This window comes from Sinohyriopsis cumingii, chromosome 10 (genome assembly GCF_028554795.1).
Source record: "Sinohyriopsis cumingii isolate HCF-2022 chromosome 10, ASM2855479v2, whole genome shotgun sequence".
NCBI classification, from domain to species: Eukaryota; Metazoa; Mollusca; class Bivalvia; order Unionida; family Unionidae; genus Sinohyriopsis; species Sinohyriopsis cumingii.
This window is the reverse complement of record NC_142970.1, coordinates 103,783,489-103,804,042: the sequence shown is the minus strand read 5'-3', so window position 1 is coordinate 103,804,042 and position 20,554 is coordinate 103,783,489. Positions and strand designations below refer to the sequence as shown.

Sequence of the window (20,554 nt, the reverse complement as noted above, 5' to 3'; positions counted from 1 at the left end):
GACCTTTCCATTGGAGTGTGGCCTGTAAGAAGAGGTTGTTATCCCCTTGATGTTCAACATGTTGTAGAGTTTTTTTTAGAAGAGTACTTCTGAAGTTGGTCCCTTGGTCTGTAAGGATAATCTTAGGTATACCAACCCGGCTAAATAGGCCAATTAAGGCGTTGGCCACTGTTTTGGCATCAATGCCCTTCAAAGGAAATGCTACCGGACACCTGGTAGCTTCATCTACTATGGTTAGTATATATTTGTTCCACGCCTTTGTGCGCTGTAGTGGGCCAATGATATCCATCGCAATCTTAACGAAAGGGTCAGACACAATTGTTCGACACACCATTGGAGATTTCTCCTTCCCTCTTCTCCTTGCTGTATTTTGACAGATGTCACAGGCCTGACAGTGCCTCTGAATACCCCAAACATTCCTGGCCAATAAAACGCGGTTGTTTTTCTTGCATCGTTTTCTCCCCTCCTAGAAGACCAGCAAGCAGTCTATCATGTGCCAACTCCACCACTGCTTGACGTAACTGCTTTGGCAAAACTAATTGGATTCCATATTTGTCTCCATCTGAGGAGTTCCACTTCCGTTTTAAAATTCCATGCTCCTGTAAAAATGCATTGTCTACGCCTTCCGCTTCACTTGCAGATGACAGGACCTTTTCTCTCACCCCAGCCAACGAGCTCTCATTCTTTTGATACTGAGAAATCAATTTCACATTAACATTGTGCAGCTGATCAAGCGACAGGTTATTGTCATCAGCCTCATCTTCACGATGTATGTCATTTCGTCTTTATCAGGACCAGGAGCATTATCTTCGTCCGAAAATAGCCGTTCCAGATGCACGTCGTCCAGTTCATTCGTACGGACCACACATTCTTTTATTTTCTTTTTACTTTCTTCAGCTTCCTCTTTCCGTGCTCTTGTCTGGTTCCGCGTTACTAACATAGTCCTTTTTTCTACGTAGAATGTCCATACCCATCAGCGCCTGTGCTGCCAAGTCAGATACCAGTCCAACCTGGACATGACCCTTGTAGTATGTCGTGTCTAATTCTACTATGGCTAATTTCGCTTCAAAAAGCTGTCCAATGGCAGCGTAGAGTGTCAGGTTCTGCCCTTCAAGGATACATGGCTTATAGACAAGGTCCGTACGTATCAAGGTCATTTCTGCACCTGTATCTTTAACAAATAATACTTCCTTCTTGTTCATTGTTCCCGGTACGTTTATTAACTGTTCACCAATGGTATTCTGGACAAAGTAGGTTGCTTGATTTTGTTGTTTTCTGTTGGGACAGTCACGCAGAACATGACCCTTCTGGTGACATTTATAGCACTTTTTGTTTCCTTATGATTTTTCTATCAAACCAGTTTTCTTGGACTGAGGTGAACTTGATGCTTAGTTATTTGCTTGTCGGCTGTGATTAGGGTCGAACCTGCTGTTAATGATGGGCAAAATATAATCCTCAACAGCATCGACAACAGACCCATTGCCCTTATTGCTCCTTATCCGCTGGGCCTGAGCTGGAGGCAGAGCCTTCAACAAGTATTTATCTGCTAAACATCTTTGTGGATAACGACTATCAATGAACCGTGTTAAATACTGCTCTATACGTGCCATCAGACCTGTATGTTTCATTAGCATCCCTTTTTATGCTAACTAACTGGCTAAAGTATTCATGAGGTCTTTTCCCAAACCTATTTATCAGGGCCTTTCTTAGCTCAACATAGCTTTTACTTGTTTGCTGCGCTACCTCTCTTGTCTCCCCTGTTAGCAGCGTTCTCAGTTGCCGGGTTTTCATTCCTTCATCCCATTTTGCACGATCAGCCACGACCTCAGATTCAGAGAGAAATGTAAGAACATCTTTATTCGCTTCATGATTGGAAGTTTGAAGTTTGACTTTGAATTAGAGGCTGCCATTCTTTTCATCTACTTCTTTCTGATGTTTCACCATTTCTATCTCTAACTCCAGCTCTTTAAGTTTAAGACTGTGATCCATTCACAACTTCTCCCTTTCATGGTCTAATCTTTGTCTCTAAATTGCGCATTCCCTTTCTAACTGTAACCAGTCACACTCAGTTTACTTCCTGGTGTCCTTGGATGTTTTTAATTTTCTTTGTGTTTTCTTTAGTTTTCTTACAGGATGCTCTTCCTCTATTTCCATGTCATATGGTTTTTCACCACCGAAGTCTCCTTCTAAATCTGTGAATTGCATCAAATTTGTTTGCTGTTTCCGTCTGGTTAAATCCCTTGCAATTGATTGATTGAATACTTGGATCTACGTCGCATGCGCCCAGAAGGGCATGTCCTTGTAATGATGTGCTCTTTAACATTGATAATGCTACCTTGAGTCGTCATTTCAATCCTTATTTTGTTTATTCTTGGCTTAACAGGAATCACAGCCACACAACGTTACAGAGTATATTCAACGTCATTTTGCAGCTACACTACTCAGACAAAACTTTGGTACTTGTGCTGTTTCAATGTTGCTGTGAAATTTCCAACAACTTTGCTATCCCACCGCTGCCACCAAAATTTGTACGGGGTACACAAGTTGCAAACAATAACATCCAACACAAATTATATTCCCAGACAATTTGTAATGTTCACCCATGTTAGGACTCAAGACGACTACACTTTACAGAGAACAGTTTGGTAGTTTTACACCAGGGCAATAGTTTATCAAAACAACAGTGATGCCAAATGGAGACTTCAACTCCAATGGGTCAGAATCTTGATCAGTATCAGATGTGAACTAGGTAGTAGTTTTTCTAACATTACCATATCTGACCGCATAAAATCTTTAAAACTAAAACTACCATATACACCCATGTCTCTTGTCTTAATGATAATCAATATTTATACAATAAATTAGAGAAAATGTTAAGCATTAATATGACGGCAATATATATATATATATATATATATATATATATATATATATATATATATATATATATATATATATATATATATATATATATATATATATATATGTGTGTGTGTGTGTGTGTGTGTGCGTGTGTGAGAGAGAGAGGATGCATGCAGATAAGTATGTATACATAAACATTCAAACAGATTATGACTTATGTAGTTGGTTACATATTTGCATAAGATGTGTCATATGCTTATTATATAAAATTAATGGCTATTTAGAGACAAATAAAAACAGACAGATGACTTTTACCTCTAGGTCAGTGTCTATACCCAAGTGTCATATCATTTAGGTCAGAACTTATAAGTATTGAGATTCACACTCTGTTGCCATATATAAAATGACTGGTCATTGAGAAAAAAATGTATTCAAGCAAATGACATTGAACAGGGAGTACTTCCTTCTTCTACCCCCTCCCGTAATACCTTAATAATTGTTAAGATTGCGCTCACACATATATTTGGGCATGCGAAGATGAAGTCACGCATCCAGCTACTTGTTCTTGATTCTTTAAGGTCCTGATCAAGTGGCAAGAGGCTACAATTTTGGGATGAAGGTTGGAGCAGGTAATCATGGGAACACCTGCTTACAAACACAGCCTTTTCTAAATATATTTGCAGCAAAGTTTTCACATTGCTATTTTTACCGAGGTGACGTGTTTAAAATTGCCTGTGAAATATATAAACAAACAAAAACAGAGTTCACACATACTAGTCTTCTAAACATCTTACAATAGACTTAATCAAAGCTGTACATGAGGGTGTTCAGTTATTCAAAGAAACAGAAAGTCAGCTACAGCCTGGAGATCAGTCCATCAAAGTTTTTGCCCAAAGTTATGATATTGAAAAGTGCAACTCGGACAATTTGCTGGATACGGAAGGTAAGGACAGATCCCTAATTAACTTATAATGTCAGCTGATCGCAGTAGCTTTTTATCGTGCCTGTCATAAGTTTCATTTTTTTTTAAAAGACTGTTGTCCTATAGGGACTGTTCCTTAAATATGCTTTTTTTTCTTTATTGATGGACTCTAACTATCCATTTGCCACTGAAATCAGGCCTGAGTCGCATTAAGTTCTTGATTAAGTTCTCAATTAAAGTAAAACCATTGTTGTTGTACTATAGCTGTAGAATTAAGAATAAAATTTCTTGAAAATATTTTCTACATCAGTCCTGACCGCTCGAGTGGCCTAGTGGTTAGAGCGGCCGCTCTGCATTAAGAGGTTAGTGTTAGGACTGGTAGGCCTGGTGTCAGGATAATGTGACTGGGTGGGGCATCATGCTACATGTCTGCGTCATGATGCCCCAATGCTAGCCATCACTATAAACTGTCGCACTGCAGACATCGTAGTGATATGACCGATTTTTAAAAAAAGCTCCGATAAAAGTCCAAATCACACACACACACTACAGCTGTCCTGAATGAACCCATTTTCCTTTCACGAACAAGACCTTGAAACATATGCAGATCATCCTCAAGTTTTGATATGAAAAGAATTTTATTAACTTTAAAGAGCGACGACCATGATACGGAGTGTCGCCAACAGCTCGGAAGATATACGAATTTGAATATTACTTTTTGTCTTGACTTCGCAAATCATTTGCTGTTCAGGACGACTATTCACGTCCGCTCTTTATTTAGAACTAGGGAACACAGGTATGGGGCGATCGGATAGACGTTTCCGCCATTCAAATAAACTACGTCGCCATCCAGATAAACTATTGCACTATCTAGATTACGCCATCTTATGAATGCATAGCCAAAGAAAGGTCGCTACTCGATTCGATTAGGGTCAAGGGTTATCTTTTGAGAACATGAATTATAAATGCATGGTCACGTTTTCAGATTAAAACTCGGGTTTAGATACTTCTGTGGGTGAGTGTAGTGATATATCTCTCTCTCTCTCTCTCTGTCTCTCAGTTCAACTCAAAAGCATGTATCAAACTTAACAAGAAGACAAACTGAAGTAGTGATTCAAACACATGCATACATACATACGTACGTACGTAAATACATACATACATACATACATACATGTATGTACGTGTATACGTATATTCACATACACAAATAGATGATATGAAAAGAAACGAAAACCAGCAATAATTTTAACTTGTCTTGCTTTGAATATGTAAGGGCGAGTGTTGTAAACAGTCGGTATTATCTCTCTTTGCTTTGTATTTCTCTCAGAAGCATCTATCGAATTTGGCAGTTATACAAAGGAAAGCAGTGCTAACATATAATCCGTCGTTCTTTTTTCCCCATATATTTGTAGAGTCTGCATTCAGCAAAATGGCAGATGTTTATAAAGGAGAGATCTGCACAACGGCCTATGCGAAGTTCCGACTTCCGCATCCCGACTGGGTATTTGATTCCATTGTTGATCACTGCAAAGATGGATGTTTCCTATTGGCCGTTGACGTAGGATGTGGGAGTGGCCAAAGTTGCCATCGTTTATGTCGCCATTTCCGGTCAGTGATTGGGATAGACATCAGCGAAGATCAAATAAAGGCTGCAAAGTCAAAATACGTGAAAGAGATCACATTCCGTGTAGGTCAAGCGGAAGATCTTAGTTTTCTTGACGACTATACAGTTGATCTTGTGACGGCTGGAGTGTCTATGCATTGGTTTGACATTCCGAAATTTGTGCAAGAAGCAAAGAGAGTTTTAAAGCCAGGTGGAGTTTTGGCTGTGTATTCGTATTTGATGCCACGAGCTGACTGTCCACACGTTGAAGCCTTCTATGTTGAAGTATGCATTTTACTACATGTTTCATCTACCAGTCTAAAACTAAGCATTATATCCTCACTCATTTCTCATGGAATACAGATTGCTACCCATACCACGTGTCCGCTTTTGGAGAAGCAATTTAGTTTCATACATGTTAGTTTGCTTTGGAAAATGGCGATGATCATCAATGCTAAGCGACTGTGATTTAATGCAGTGCTTTTGATTAACCTGATGAATATTTCTCGGAAATAAAAAATTGAAGAGGAAAATTGGATGAATAACTAGGCCTTAAATCTAATTCATATCAACGGTGTTAGTCGCCTAAGTTTAAAGAAGAAAAGAATAGCTGTACTAAACTTTAGGTAGATTAGGTAGATTGGTGAACAAAAATGCTTCCTTGTCAAAACTATTTTAACATTAAGTACGCTAAGAATAATTCTTTCCGAATTATGCGACGCAAAATCTGGGTCGAATGTGTTCACAATTTGGTGCAGGTTTAACGTGCGTAAATACGGGTAGATCTAACTTACACGCAATTATCGTATTAGAATATTCATTCATTTCTGAGGTAAGACGAACAATTTGTATGATCATATTACGTCAGGACATGCGCAATACCTTGAATTTTTGTGGCAGTGGCTTTTCGTGTCACCCAAGGTCTTCGCGGTCTGTTCATGGCAGTAGAAATTTTGAACCGTAAACGTACACATTCAAATAAATACATAACTATGCAGCATCGCAGAAACTTAAGACCACTCGTGAAATAAAAGCACTTAGACATGGATGCTACAGAAGTTGGATGGTTTAAGAATTTCATCCTCATGCACCATTGCTATGTCTGTAGCAACTTGAATTCTGCAGTAATAGCCGCGTCAGCCAATCAAATTAAGCTGTCGATGTGTTTTGAAACAGAACCAATCAGACAAGAATACCTACAGAGATAAATATTAACTACATATTTCAGTAAATTTTGGTGTATTACATCATTTTACAAACATTGCATATGGTCCAAAACCTTGCTTTGAAAACTGAAATTTGACATCTAAAAATAAAAATTGTGCAAGAGGTGTAGTGCACCAAAGTATCAGCTTTTATCTCGGCTAATTTACTTGTGTGAGCGGCCCTGAAACGTCGACGGATTGCTTCGATCAGGCGAGATTAAAAGTTAATGCAGAAAAGCCGGGAGTGATCTCAATGTAAGTACCGTAGGATAGTATGACAGAGCATGTGTACGATGAGATAAACACCAAAGGCAGTAAGACCTAGCACATGCTGGTGTCAAAAACCGAGCGAAAAACTCCGCAGTGAAAAGATAATGTCCAACATTACTTTTATTGCATTTTGTAATGTTTATCATTCATTTGGATTCAGGGTGTAAACAGTGTTAGTAGTTTCTGCTGCATACGTAGGAGACCTTATTTCCCCAATCGTTTTTAGTGTCTGCAAATTACTGAATGTCAGCAAACCACATAAGGTGTCGTCTCAAAATAGCAGGATATAAAAATATAATTGGCATTTGTAAATCTTCTTCTTGAACCAGCAATTTCTTGATTATAGTCATCCAATGATTGTTTAAATAGATACATCAGTTAATCATTCAATAAATAAATCAGTCAGTCAGTGAATTTGTTTATAAAATTGGTGAAGAAATCAATACAATATGTTCGACATGCGGTCATTTCAAAGCTTGCGAACATTAATACCTCTTTTAATTGTTCCATAATGTTACCGGACGTTATGGACAACGTGGAAATAGTACCCTCACAGAGACACTGTCCATCAATGTGGACAATAGCACCGTCACAGAGAAACAGTATGACAATGTGGACAATAGCACCCTCACATAGACATTGTCCAGCAATGTGGACAATAGCACCATCACAGAGACACTGTCCAGCAATGTGAACAATACGACCCTCACATAGACACTGTCCAGCAATGTGGACAATAGTACCCTCACAGAGAAACAGTATAGTAATGTGGACAATAGACCCTCACAGAGACACTGTCCAGCAATGTGGACAATAGCATCCTCACAGAGACATTGTCCATCAATGTGGACAATAGCACTCTCACAGAGACAATTTCCAGCAATGTGGCAATTACACCCTCACAGAGACACTGTCCAGCAATGTGGACAATAGCACCCTCAGAGAAACAGCATAGCAATGTGGACAATATCACCCTCACATAGACACTGTCCAGCAATGTGGACAATAGCACCATCACAGAGACACTGTCCAGCAATGTGAACAATACGACCCTCACATAGACACTGTCCAGCAATGTGGACAATAGCACCCTCACAGAGAAACAGTATAGCAATGTGGACAAAAGACCCTCACAGAGACACTGTCCAGCAATGTGGACAATAACATCCTCACAGAGACATTGTCCATCAATGTGGATAATAGCACTCTCACAGAGACAATGTCCAGCAATGTGGACATTACCACCCTCACAGAGACACTGTCCAGCAATGTGGACAATAGCACCATCACAGAGACACTGTCCAGCAATGTGAACAATACGACCCTCACATAGACACTGTCCAGCAATGTGGACAATAGCACCCTCACAGAGAAACAGTATAGCAATGTGGACAATAGACCCTCACAGAGACACTGTCCAGCAATGTGGACAATAACATCCTCACAGAGACATTGTCCATCAATGTGGATAATAGCACTCTCACAATGACAATGTCCAGCAATGTGGACATTACCACCCTCACAGAGACACTGTCCAGCAATGTGGACAATAGCACCCTCACAGAGAAACAGTATAGCAATGTGGACAATAGACCCTCACAGAGACACTGTACAGCAATGTGGACAATAACATCCTCACAGAGACATTGTCCATCAATGTGGACAATAGCACTCTCAGAGACGTTGTCCATCAATGTGAACCATAGCAGTCTCACAGAGACACTGTCCAGCAATGTGGACAATGCCACCCTCACAGAGACACTGTCCAGCAATGTGGACAATAGCAACCTCACAGAGACACTGTCCAGTAATGTGGACAATAACACCCTCACAGAGACAGTGTCGAACAATGTTGACAATAACACCCTCACAGAGACACTGTACAGCAATGTGGACAATAACATCCTCACAGAGACATTGTCCATCAATGTGGACAATAGCACTCTCAGAGACGTTGTCCATCAATGTGAACAATAGCACTCTCACAGAGACACTGTCCAGCAATGTGGACAATAGCAACCTCACAGAGACACTGTCCAGCAATGTGGACAATAGCAACCTCACAGAGACACTGTCCAGTAATGTGGACAATAACACCCTCACAGAGACAGTGTCGAACAATGTTGACAATAACACCCTCACATAGACACTGTCCAGCAATGTGGACAATAGCACCATCACAGAGACACTGTCCAGCAATGTGAACAATACGACCCTCACATAGACACTGTCCAGCAATGTGGACAATAGCACCCTCACAGAGAAACAGTATAGCAATGTGGACAAAAGACCCTCACAGAGACACTGTCCAGCAATGTGGACAATAACATCCTCACAGAGACATTGTCCATCAATGTGGATAATAGCACTCTCACAGAGACAATGTCCAGCAATGTGGACATTACCACCCTCACAGAGACACTGTCCAGCAATGTGGACAATAGCACCATCACAGAGACACTGTCCAGCAATGTGAACAATACGACCCTCACATAGACACTGTCCAGCAATGTGGACAATAGCACCCTCACAGAGAAACAGTATAGCAATGTGGACAATAGACCCTCACAGAGACACTGTCCAGCAATGTGGACAATAGCATCCTCACAGAGACATTGTCCATCAATGTGGATAATAGCACTCTCACAATGACAATGTCCAGCAATGTGGACATTACCACCCTCACAGAGACACTGTCCAGCAATGTGGACAATAGCACCCTCACAGAGAAACAGTATAGCAATGTGGACAATAGACCCTCACAGAGACACTGTACAGCAATGTGGACAATAACATCCTCACAGAGACATTGTCCATCAATGTGGACAATAGCACTCTCAGAGACGTTGTCCATCAATGTGAACCATAGCAGTCTCACAGAGACACTGTCCAGCAATGTGGACAATGCCACCCTCACAGAGACACTGTCCAGCAATGTGGACAATAGCAACCTCACAGAGACACTGTCCAGTAATGTGGACAATAACACCCTCACAGAGACAGTGTCGAACAATGTTGACAATAACACCCTCACAGAGACACTGTACAGCAATGTGGACAATAACATCCTCACAGAGACATTGTCCATCAATGTGGACAATAGCACTCTCAGAGACGTTGTCCATCAATGTGAACAATAGCACTCTCACAGAGACACTGTCCAGCAATGTGGACAATAGCAACCTCACAGAGACACTGTCCAGCAATGTGGACAATAGCAACCTCACAGAGACACTGTCCAGTAATGTGGACAATAACACCCTCACAGAGACAGTGTCGAACAATGTTGACAATAACATCCTCACATAGACACTGTCCAGCAATGTGGACAATAACACCCTCACAGAGACACTGTCCAGCAATGTGGACAATAGCACCCTCATGGAGACACTGTCGAGCAATGTTGACAATAGCACCCTCACCACTGTCCAGCAATGTGGACAATAACACCCTCACAGAGACACTGTCCAGCAATGTGGAAATAACACCCTCACAGAGACACTGTCCAGCAATGTGGACAAGAGCAACCTCACAGAGACACTGTCTAGCAATGTTGACAATAGCATCCTCACAGAGACACTGTTCAGCAATGTGGACAATAGCACCCTCACAGAGACACTGTCGAGCAATGTTGACAATAAACCCTCGCAGAGACGCTGTCGAGCAACGTGGACAATAACACCCTCACAGAGACACTGTCCAACAACAAAAAGTGGCAGCATACGCACCCTATGAAACACACCAAATACTAATAATAATAATAATAAATGATAATGATGGCGTAATCAACAACAGCAACAACAACGTGCAAAATAAGGTTATTTGGTAACAGGGGCTGGTTTATCAGATTTGTTAATCTTTCTTGTCTCCCACGGGACGAACACTGGGTGGCAGTACACCAACTCAATTACACGCTTTTATTTTATCCATCTTTGCTTGATATACTTTTTATTAAGAAATCAAAGTTCACTTTAGTTATTGAAAACTTTAAGATTATCTCTTTAAAAAATATTGCTTTGATTTTAATGTGGCAATATTCCTCTCCTGAACAGATGGTGACAACAGCTGACTATGGCAAATTTACGTATTTCAATAAACTTTCAATACAGTCGATGGCGACGATGTCACCTGCACTAAATCCTTTTTTTTTCTGTTTCAGTTATTTAAGTGCATGGACCCTAGGACTCGACATGCTGATGAAAAATATAGCAACGTTGATTTTCCTTTCCAGGATGTAAAACGGTATCTACATTTTTCATTGCCACATTTATTGACTCCAGTTGCGAAAGTTAGCCCAATTTTTTCATTCCATCCATTGCTGCCTGCAACAAAATGTTCTTGCTAATGAATACATATAGCTTACCCAATCGTTGAGAGCCCAAGATAAATTTTCTCTAAAAGTTGATCGAGTATGCCTTCTCGTGCTGTTTGAATGAGGTGATACAGGTTTATATGCTAAGCACAGTTAGTTATTCACCGAAAACATGTATTTACTATCCAGCACTCAGCTATCTACTATCAGCTTACAGGGAAATAATACCCAGAGCCCATGGACCTACTATTTACCAAATGGGACCCTACTATTCATCAACCACTTATCTCCGATTAACACAAAGTTTTTTAACTTTCAGTACCCGGTGATTTACTATCCACAAACCAATGATATACTTTTCAGTACACAGTAATCTACTGTTCAACAACCTGTTATCTACTACGAATATCCCGATATCTGCTATTCACCAACCAGTTTTTTATTTAGTATCTAATACATAGTTGTCTAATATCCTGAGCCCAGAGATCTACTATCCACAAATTAGTCATCTACTATCCAACAAACAAGTATCTACTATCAATACATAATTATTTACTATGCAGCACGCAAGTATCTACTATCCACAAACCAATTATCTACCGTCCAGTCCCTAATTCTTTACTATTCGCAAACCAGTTACCTACCACCAATTCCCCTTGGATTCTCTTTATATAGTCAAAATTTCTATCCCTTTTGTATTATCCCCACCAAATACCAACACCTTTTTAAAAAAACCAAAAGTATAATTTTCATAATCCTTACATATAAAGGCCACTAATATATTGGCCACACATCTTTGCTTGTTTAAAATCGAACAATGTATATCCTTAATCAACAAAATTAACTTCACCATCTTACTTACCAATTTAAAAAAAAAAACTATTATAAAGTTTAAACAATCTCTCAATCTCTAATGTCCTTACACTAGCCTATTTTTCTATGTTTTTTTTTTATTGGACTTTTTATTTTAAAAAATCCTACCATTTCAAGCACACACTGTGTGAGTACAAAGGGGAATAAATAAAAGTAATAAAAGCACCCGATGTTGCGGTTTCGATCGTGTACACGAAATATTTAACTCGAAAACTCTCCAGAACTCCCTTCAGTGTCGTAATATACACCATGAGTCTCTTCAACGAGTTCGTTTGTTAATAAACTAATCATCCCCGGATTTATCATGTCATTAATCCCGCGATCATATTGTCCCGCGGTCGACACAAAAAACACAGAAGTGATCATTGTAACAGCGATACGCACACGTGTCTGAGGAAATCCGCGACAAATGCAATATGTTGATGAAATTTCATGGCAGTGACGCGCACGGCCTTGTAAACATTCACTGGTCTTGAAAGTATTTAATAAATTTGGAGTATGCGCATTTGGTTATATTGCCCCGTTGTAAGGAATTCTTAGATTTGTGTGATTACTTGTTTGATTTTTGGAATTCGGTACAATGGAAATATTCCTTAGCCCGAAATAATTAGCCAGTTACTAGGTGCAAACGTCACGAAATGAAGTGTTAGTGAGTTTCTATTATGCCCTGGTTCACTTGTAGTGAATTCAGGTCAAAATTGATTGAGTGTCCCTGGAATACCATATTCCCTATTTAAACCCAGTGGTGTTCATTGGTGGCGTGAATGTATTTGCAGTATTTACTGTGGGAAACCGTTAAATTACACAATGCGACCAATAAGAAGGGACTTAGCAGATACCGTTTATGTCGACATGGAGGCAAATGAGATGCAGTAGTACTGCGCAAATGTGCCTGGAAACCATGAATTAATTGGCCTAAGGTGGCGTAGTCAAAATAGTTCCTTGTGTTAGGGGATAATTGTATAGTTTCTACGACATGAACTGCTGACGGTACGGAAAATTGATGAGGAGAAACCATGCAATTGTGCGGCTGATCTATATTTGACAAATTGTGAGATTTGTGGTCTTGCATTGATTAGAGTAAAAGTTATGTATAGAATGGACACGAAGGGCTTTCTAATTTACAACTGAAGATTATATAAGTCTTTGGAAATTTGTGGTAAACTTGTGACTTCTAGCGGGAATCGCGCCAGGGCTTGACGTCGCTCGGTGAAGCAAATAGCCCAGGTTTGTAACAGTATTTACTCACGTTCACCTCAAACATGGCCGTGACTGTTGCAAAGGGACCCTGATAAATAATTTCTCGGAGCCGTTGATGTGTTGTTAACAAAATACAAGCTGTTTATTCGTCTTGGATATGTGGATATACATCGTGATCAAGTCATTGTGGAACGATTCAACCGAACACTTGCTGAAGAAATATCTGGACATTAGTACGCGTAAGAATTCTTACGGAATCGTAAAGAACGATTTTGCGAGTGGGTAACGCATCTTGGATCGGTCATAGCAGCGTTGAACAATGAATCTACCAGCAAGGTCTGATATGAAATTGTAAGTTAATTCATATGGTGCAAGTATGCACGAATGATGATTCCGTCGAGGAATATGTGTATCTTGGTGTCAAGCGGGTACAATCTCGAATTTGTACAACGATACACACATGTCCTATGTTTCGTTGACCGGACATCAGATGTTATTTGAATTGGCGTCGGTCACGAAGACATTCCACACATATGCCGTGTCGAAGATCCTTTTACGCAATAACGCGTGGAACACCTTTCATCTTTGTGGTGTTTTGGAGCAACCAGCCATACCTGAATATATCTCTGGGCATAGTTCCTCATACTCTTCGATTGCCTTTCCCAAGCACTCATCCTTGAATTTACCAGCAACACATTTGTTTGTATTACTAAATAGGAATATTTTTTTGATAATCATTTGTGCCAAATTCATCTACTAAACATGGTTCTGTCATGTCCGCATACGCATCTTCTGATGTGACATGTATAGCAACGAGTTCATATCCGTGAACATCATCTAGATTCCGTCACCGTACAGCGGTTTAGTCTTATCATAGAACTCGTACATCAATATCTTCGACAAGTCTAACACAAACACAACAACATTGACTGACTGTCAGGTGTAGTTTTGATTTTCAATGTGAAGAGCATTGAGTCCGCCGTCAGACTGCCTATGTGACTCAAACGCGGGGTCCGTAAAAACCTTGCGATGTTTTTCTTGTTCGCTATTATGGACAAAGCCGACGCAAATTGGTTTTGTTAAAATATCCATCGTTATACCAAACACAGCCTTATTTATAAATTTAAAGAAGTCCTTTTAAAACTCATTTGTCGCTTTTGTCCTTAGATCTGCGTTCATCAGACGTTGACCAAACATGAGCTCCCGAAGGATTTGTTATATATCCATACATGATCTCAAATAGAACTGTAAATTATGTATGTCTACAATGTGCTCTAAGTTCTCAGGTTTGGAACAATCTTTGTACATTCTGTAAACTTGCGTCCGGACCCGTCCATAATTCAACACTGATACGGGGATAACCACCCGCGGGGTACCACCAACGATTCCGGTACCATGGAATACTCAAACCCACCATCAAGCAAGGTGTGCATCTTTGCCCATCATTAGAGTTTGTTGGGTTAAATATACACGATGTACCAGTTTTGGATAGCAGGGTCGTATCCATCTACATACAGACTGTTAACTCTAGCGTATAAGTGACTTGCCATTAGAATCTCATCGTGGATACCACTTTCCACTAACATATGCTGGTCAATATAGGTGAATAACTTCAGCTCCACACAGGTTTCATACAACAATGTATACCAGTTGTACTCACACTTATCTGTATCACAACAGAACGTATAAAGAGCAGCAACACATATATTCTTAAATACAGATCGTGATAGTCTCCAAGGTCTTGACATACATACATGGATTACATTTGTGTAGTCGTTAAAAGTCCGTGTAATTCACATGCGGTACTTTAACTTTGCACTGTAGCACTTTGGTTGTGGCATAAGTGTCAGCTCCGACCTTTCGCTAATTCGGCCGTATTAAAAGTGAGCATCGTCAATGAGCAGCTGCATGGTGAATAAGTGCAGGCAATGTCGACATGGATTTTATTTTACGATGCTGCGTACTATATCGGTTAAGCAATCGGGATAGATTCAATATCCTTACGTAATGATACCTTAACTCCTGACCATTCATATCACACAGCAACAGTATAATAACCTGAGTCAGCCCCTGTGCAAGTAATCACACTAACTTGACAAAGTCTACGTCGCTGTTCTTCCAGGACAATCCCTTAGTCCGATTAATTTATCAAGATTCATCGGAAAAGTGTTGTAAACAGCATAATTGTGTCTCTTTTGAGTCTCTTGTCAAATATGTATGATGTTTTTAAGCAAAACAGCGATTAATTCTTTTCCATAACGTTACAAGCATTCCATTGTACGGACGGAATGATTCCAGCATGAGATCGAGTCACAAATTCGTTCAAAATACGATCGCATCGATATGTGAACTTTATATATATATATATATATATATATATATATATATATATATATATATATATATATATATATATATATATATATATATATACGATAATTCTCAGATATAAAATACTCTTGCTCAAAGAAAACAATACCAGCAGAATATTTTATCAATCTGTGAACTTTTTTAATATATATAGTGTCGTCATGATCAATAATCATATTCCTGTAGTATGTTTGGTCTCACACAAAAGGAACCTCATCAAAATAAATTATATGCAGTGTAAGCACAATCAATAATAATGTATTGGCCTGAATGTGGCACCTAATAGAATTTGCCTTGCAAAAGTATTAACGACTGCAGGGAAGAATCATTTACGTGAGCCACATGTTAGTTCACGCTGATACCCAGTGCGTTTGTGAAGTATATCCACAATAACACTTCATATACAAGTTTAAAATTGTCTGCATCTGCAGTGACAACGCTGTGGTCAGTGTCGCCGCAAAGTCAACCACACGCGTAAATGATACAATCACGTGTGGCGAGCGGGTAATGGTTTGTACCGCCGTGGGTTAAATAAAAGCAAATACCGATCTGTGCTTACCTAAGGTGTTTAGTGAAATCGCGACTGTTTCCAACTTTGTCAAGAAGAATCAAAATGTCTTATTCATCAATGTCGTATAATACTGTCAATAGCTTGTTAGAAACGCGGGTACCTCGTATGTTGAATGAGTGCGGTGAGAAATAGTAAAATATTTATTGCTAATCCTATTATATATATATATATATATATATATATATATATATATATATATATATATATATATATATATATATATATATATATATATATATATATATATATATATATTTGTTGTACTCTGACTTGCTGAAATTGTAAATATGGATTTTCATACGGGACCAGGTATACATTTATCACCCACACTGGATAAAGTTGTGACCAGTGAGGTCTAAAATCGTCTGCTGGAGTACTTTTTCTTAAAATAATCAATGCTAAATATCGCAGAAATCGTTTAGACAACTGCTTTCACTTTAATGCAGCGCCATAGTGCACGCCGATACTACTGTTTTACTGGTTCCTGATTACTATATTGATTACCTTCAGGTTAGAATATGTGCATGCTGTTGATTGCACCATAGACGATTTCCTCGGCTTTTTAGTAAGTCTGTCAGCCTGGCAGGACTTCACAGATCATAACCAAGACGCAGCCAGAAAATTGGAGGAGAAGTATGACTCTCCCTCTCTCTGTCTCTCTCACTCTCTCTTTCTGTCTCTCTCGATCGAAGGATGGATGGATGGGTGGATAGATAGATAGATAGATAGAAGTAGGATTCTCTCTCTCTATCGACGGATGGATGAGTGGGTGGGTTGGTAGTTAGATAGATGGTCTTATCTACACTCATATCAATGTCTAAGTAAGTAGATGATGGCTATCATCTTACCTTCATGAACGGTATTACTACGAGTAGGCAATTTGGAAACGATTGCAAGAAATTTAATTTAAAAAAAATCAATCAATAATATTTAAATAAAATGTGAATTTGTCAGTTATATTATTGATTTTTGCATGCGCCTTTTGCATTGGACATTAAATTATTTTTATACAATGCCCTCTTTCACATTATTTTTTTTAGATTTATTTATTTTATTTTATTTTATTTATTTATTTATTTATTTATTTATTTATTTATTTATTTTGCTTGCATTCAGTGTATCAAAAACTTCTGATTAAGTCCATCCTTATATTCTAATATTTTACAGGTTAAAAGAGTTTTATTACGACAAAAAGACGGGAGAAACGAGACAAATGAAGATGTTTTACGAATACACTCTTATTTTATGCCGAAAATGAATGATAGTTTCGTAACGTGCATTTATTCATGTGGTCAGGTACGAATATAAATGTCTTATGACAAAATAAAATTCTTGTAATTGTTTGTTACTCTTTACCTTTTAAGGCGAATTCAAAGTTTACACTAAAATGTACATGGAATACAACATGCCTTTCCAAAACACATAGCACCCTGTTGCAGGGGAGCGAACATCTAGTATAGCCGATAGAAAGTAAGAAAATATTAGTTTATCAGATCATCAGAGATATTGCAGCATTTGAATAATTATCATCATCAGCAGCAGCAGAGAAGCCAATAACAATATAGTCATCTGTAAACATAACTAACAGACCACTAATTTGACAATAACACAAGTCTTTATTTTATATAGTCTACATCATTAGGTATTGTAGATTATTATATGCTCATTTTTTTCCCCGTTAACTTTACATTGTCAGAATCGTTCAATATTTCCCGATACTGAACGCGCGCGACAATACACATATACCATTCACGTGAATAAAGGAACTACTTTCTATTGTAAACAAACAATGACGCAGACACCAGCACTTTTGATTTGTAAACAAATCATATACACTCACGTAAGAGGCTCTATACGTTGTGGTTTCTTTAAATTTGTTTCTGAATGAACTAAAACATGTTTCGTGGACTGCAATAAAACCAAGCTGTTTTAGCACATTCCGCCTTGATACAATGTTACGGATTTAGGCTAGCTACATTATATAAAAGACGGAAGATTATGTGCTTACAAATAACATACAGGTGACAAGGCGTATACTGTCTTCTTTATCTGGTGATAAGAATGGCAAAATAAAACATACTTACAGTTTTACATCCTGAATTTCCTCAAAATGTTTTTTTCTTAATTCTGCAAATCCGAATAACATGATCCATGTCATAGGTTTTCAATCTGGATTACACATTTCGAAATTGTGCTGTAATTTCGATGATAAGTGCAACTGCATCCTACTTACTGCACTCAAAATGAAATACACATTAAATTCCATAGCGTCTTTTTGAAAATTGCAGTTGAAAGATTTCATATTTTTCCCACGTTATGATTTCAAACATTCAATGACAGAAACGGTAACACATTTGCAGACGTAAACTTGCTTATCCCGCGTCACTTCAATCCGATGTATTTCATGTATAATTTGCACAGATGAATCTAGTCCAAAATCACAAACTTTCGTCGAATCGAAACAAAATACCAAAATATATTCATTCCAGATCAAATGGAAAAGTTGTTGCAATGCGCATTCATTAACAATATGACTGCAAATTTCAATTTTAACTAGACACGCCATTTTCTTTCGAAAATAATGTCGAGCACGCGATTAAGTTCAAATTTATCTGGGCGGAGTTATGTGCGCATTAATAATGATGTCATTGTGTAATGACAAGTCTGCGCTTGTGTATTTAGTTTGGAATACGGCATTCATTCATTTACATTGTTTCTTGTAGTGTATTTTGTTTATATAATTAAACCTTAGGTAGAATAAAAAAATGAGCATATAATAAAAAGGTTACTGCATTTGTTCGTGCCGTATTCCATCCAAAAACTCCTTCATATTTTCCCATACAAATGCAGTAACCTATAATTATTGTATTTATTCTGACATAACTGATTTAACGCCATGTTTCATCATATGATAAGCTCTACATGGCGGCCAATATATCTGGTGGAGGAAGAATCGGGAAGTACTGCCGACAAACGGGAAGCTACTTGCAAACTATTTCATTTTTCTAAGTTGGCCGAGTATGAGATTCCATTCCACCCAGACAGTTGTGATACGTCAGTGATCAGTAAAATCTAGCGCCTTAAACCACTAGGGGTCCTGCCATGTCTGATATTTATTTGTAGTTGTGTCTATTTTTTATACATTGCAATATAAAATAGTGACAAGACATCACATGTGGACATAATATTGAATAAACGGATAGTAATCAACTGGCGATAACAAGACAAGATGTAGTTTACTACCCCTTCTCTCTCTCTCCGTGGCTTAAGTGGTTATAGCGTTCATCTCAGATGTGAGAGGACGCAGGTTCGAACTCCAACCAAGTCATACCAAACACCTATGAAAATAGTCCTAGCAACTGCCTCGCTTCGCGCTCAGCATTAAGATATATTAGGACTGGTCGAGCTAGTGAATGGACAATGTGATTGGGTGGGACATGTCAGCAGCATGATGCCCCAATGCTAGACATCACTATAAACTGCCACAGTACAGACATCGCAGCGATTTGACTGAAAAATTGTTGAAGCTACGCTAACAATAAAAATCACGCACACGCACGCACGCACGCACCCACACATATTAGGGAAAGACTTTGTGGCCACTGCGAAGACATAGATCTTGTTATTGGAGGGACTCTTTTTCAGCATAAACACATTCACAAGATGACGTGGAAGACTCCTGATGTCAAGACAGAAAGCCAGATAGACCATGTGCCAGTGTATCCCCCATGGGTGTAAAATTGAGGGTAAAAAGAAACAAAAAACCTTGGTGTCAGAACGGGGGGGGGGTGTCAAATAAAAAATGTGGGGGTCAAAAATGTACTGACAAATTTTCATATGACTCGTACTTTTTCAGCTTGAAATAGGATATTGCAACTTGCACAACATACTCTCTCTCTCTCTCTCTAAACATACAAATAAATCTACATGCACAATTCACAAACTAATGCTATGTCCATTCAAAAATATTTTTATTAGTTCATTTTTCTTTTAAAGTCGTACTTTTAACAGTCTCTTTATAATCAATATGAAGCAATATTATAGCCCAACACAGTACATACAAGCCAATACAAAAAGCTAAATAAATCTTTTTAACAAAATGGCAGTCAAATTACTGCCATTTAATAAAATGTGTACTATCATTGGTTTCATTGTACTTCGTCCTAGAACATATTTATCCAAATATCAAGGAGGATAATGATTCATCTTCTTTCTAATAAGTTACATTTAAACTTTAAGAGCTATCTTTTATTGCAGTAAAGTTAAAAACACACAAAATCTGCAATGACCCGCTGACTTTGTAATCCAAATAACGCATTTGTCTCTGCAAGTTTACTGATTTCTTTGTTGTGAAAGAATATCT

General features: G+C 38.5%; 1 protein-coding gene across 1 annotated transcript; it reads left to right on the top strand.

The window, feature by feature from the left end:
* Window positions 1–5,200: 5,200 nt before the first annotated feature.
* On the top strand, window positions 5,201–17,531 carry LOC149790751 (putative methyltransferase DDB_G0268948). Its single transcript, XM_089971438.1, has 4 exons — window positions 5,201–5,675; window positions 11,025–11,107; window positions 16,702–16,824; window positions 17,359–17,531. The coding sequence occupies exons 1-4, from the start codon at window positions 5,217–5,219 to the stop codon at window positions 17,447–17,449; spliced, it is 756 nt and encodes a 251-aa protein (XP_089827564.1). The 5' UTR covers window positions 5,201–5,216; the 3' UTR covers window positions 17,450–17,531.
* The last annotated feature ends 3,023 nt before the right edge of the window (window positions 17,532–20,554 follow it).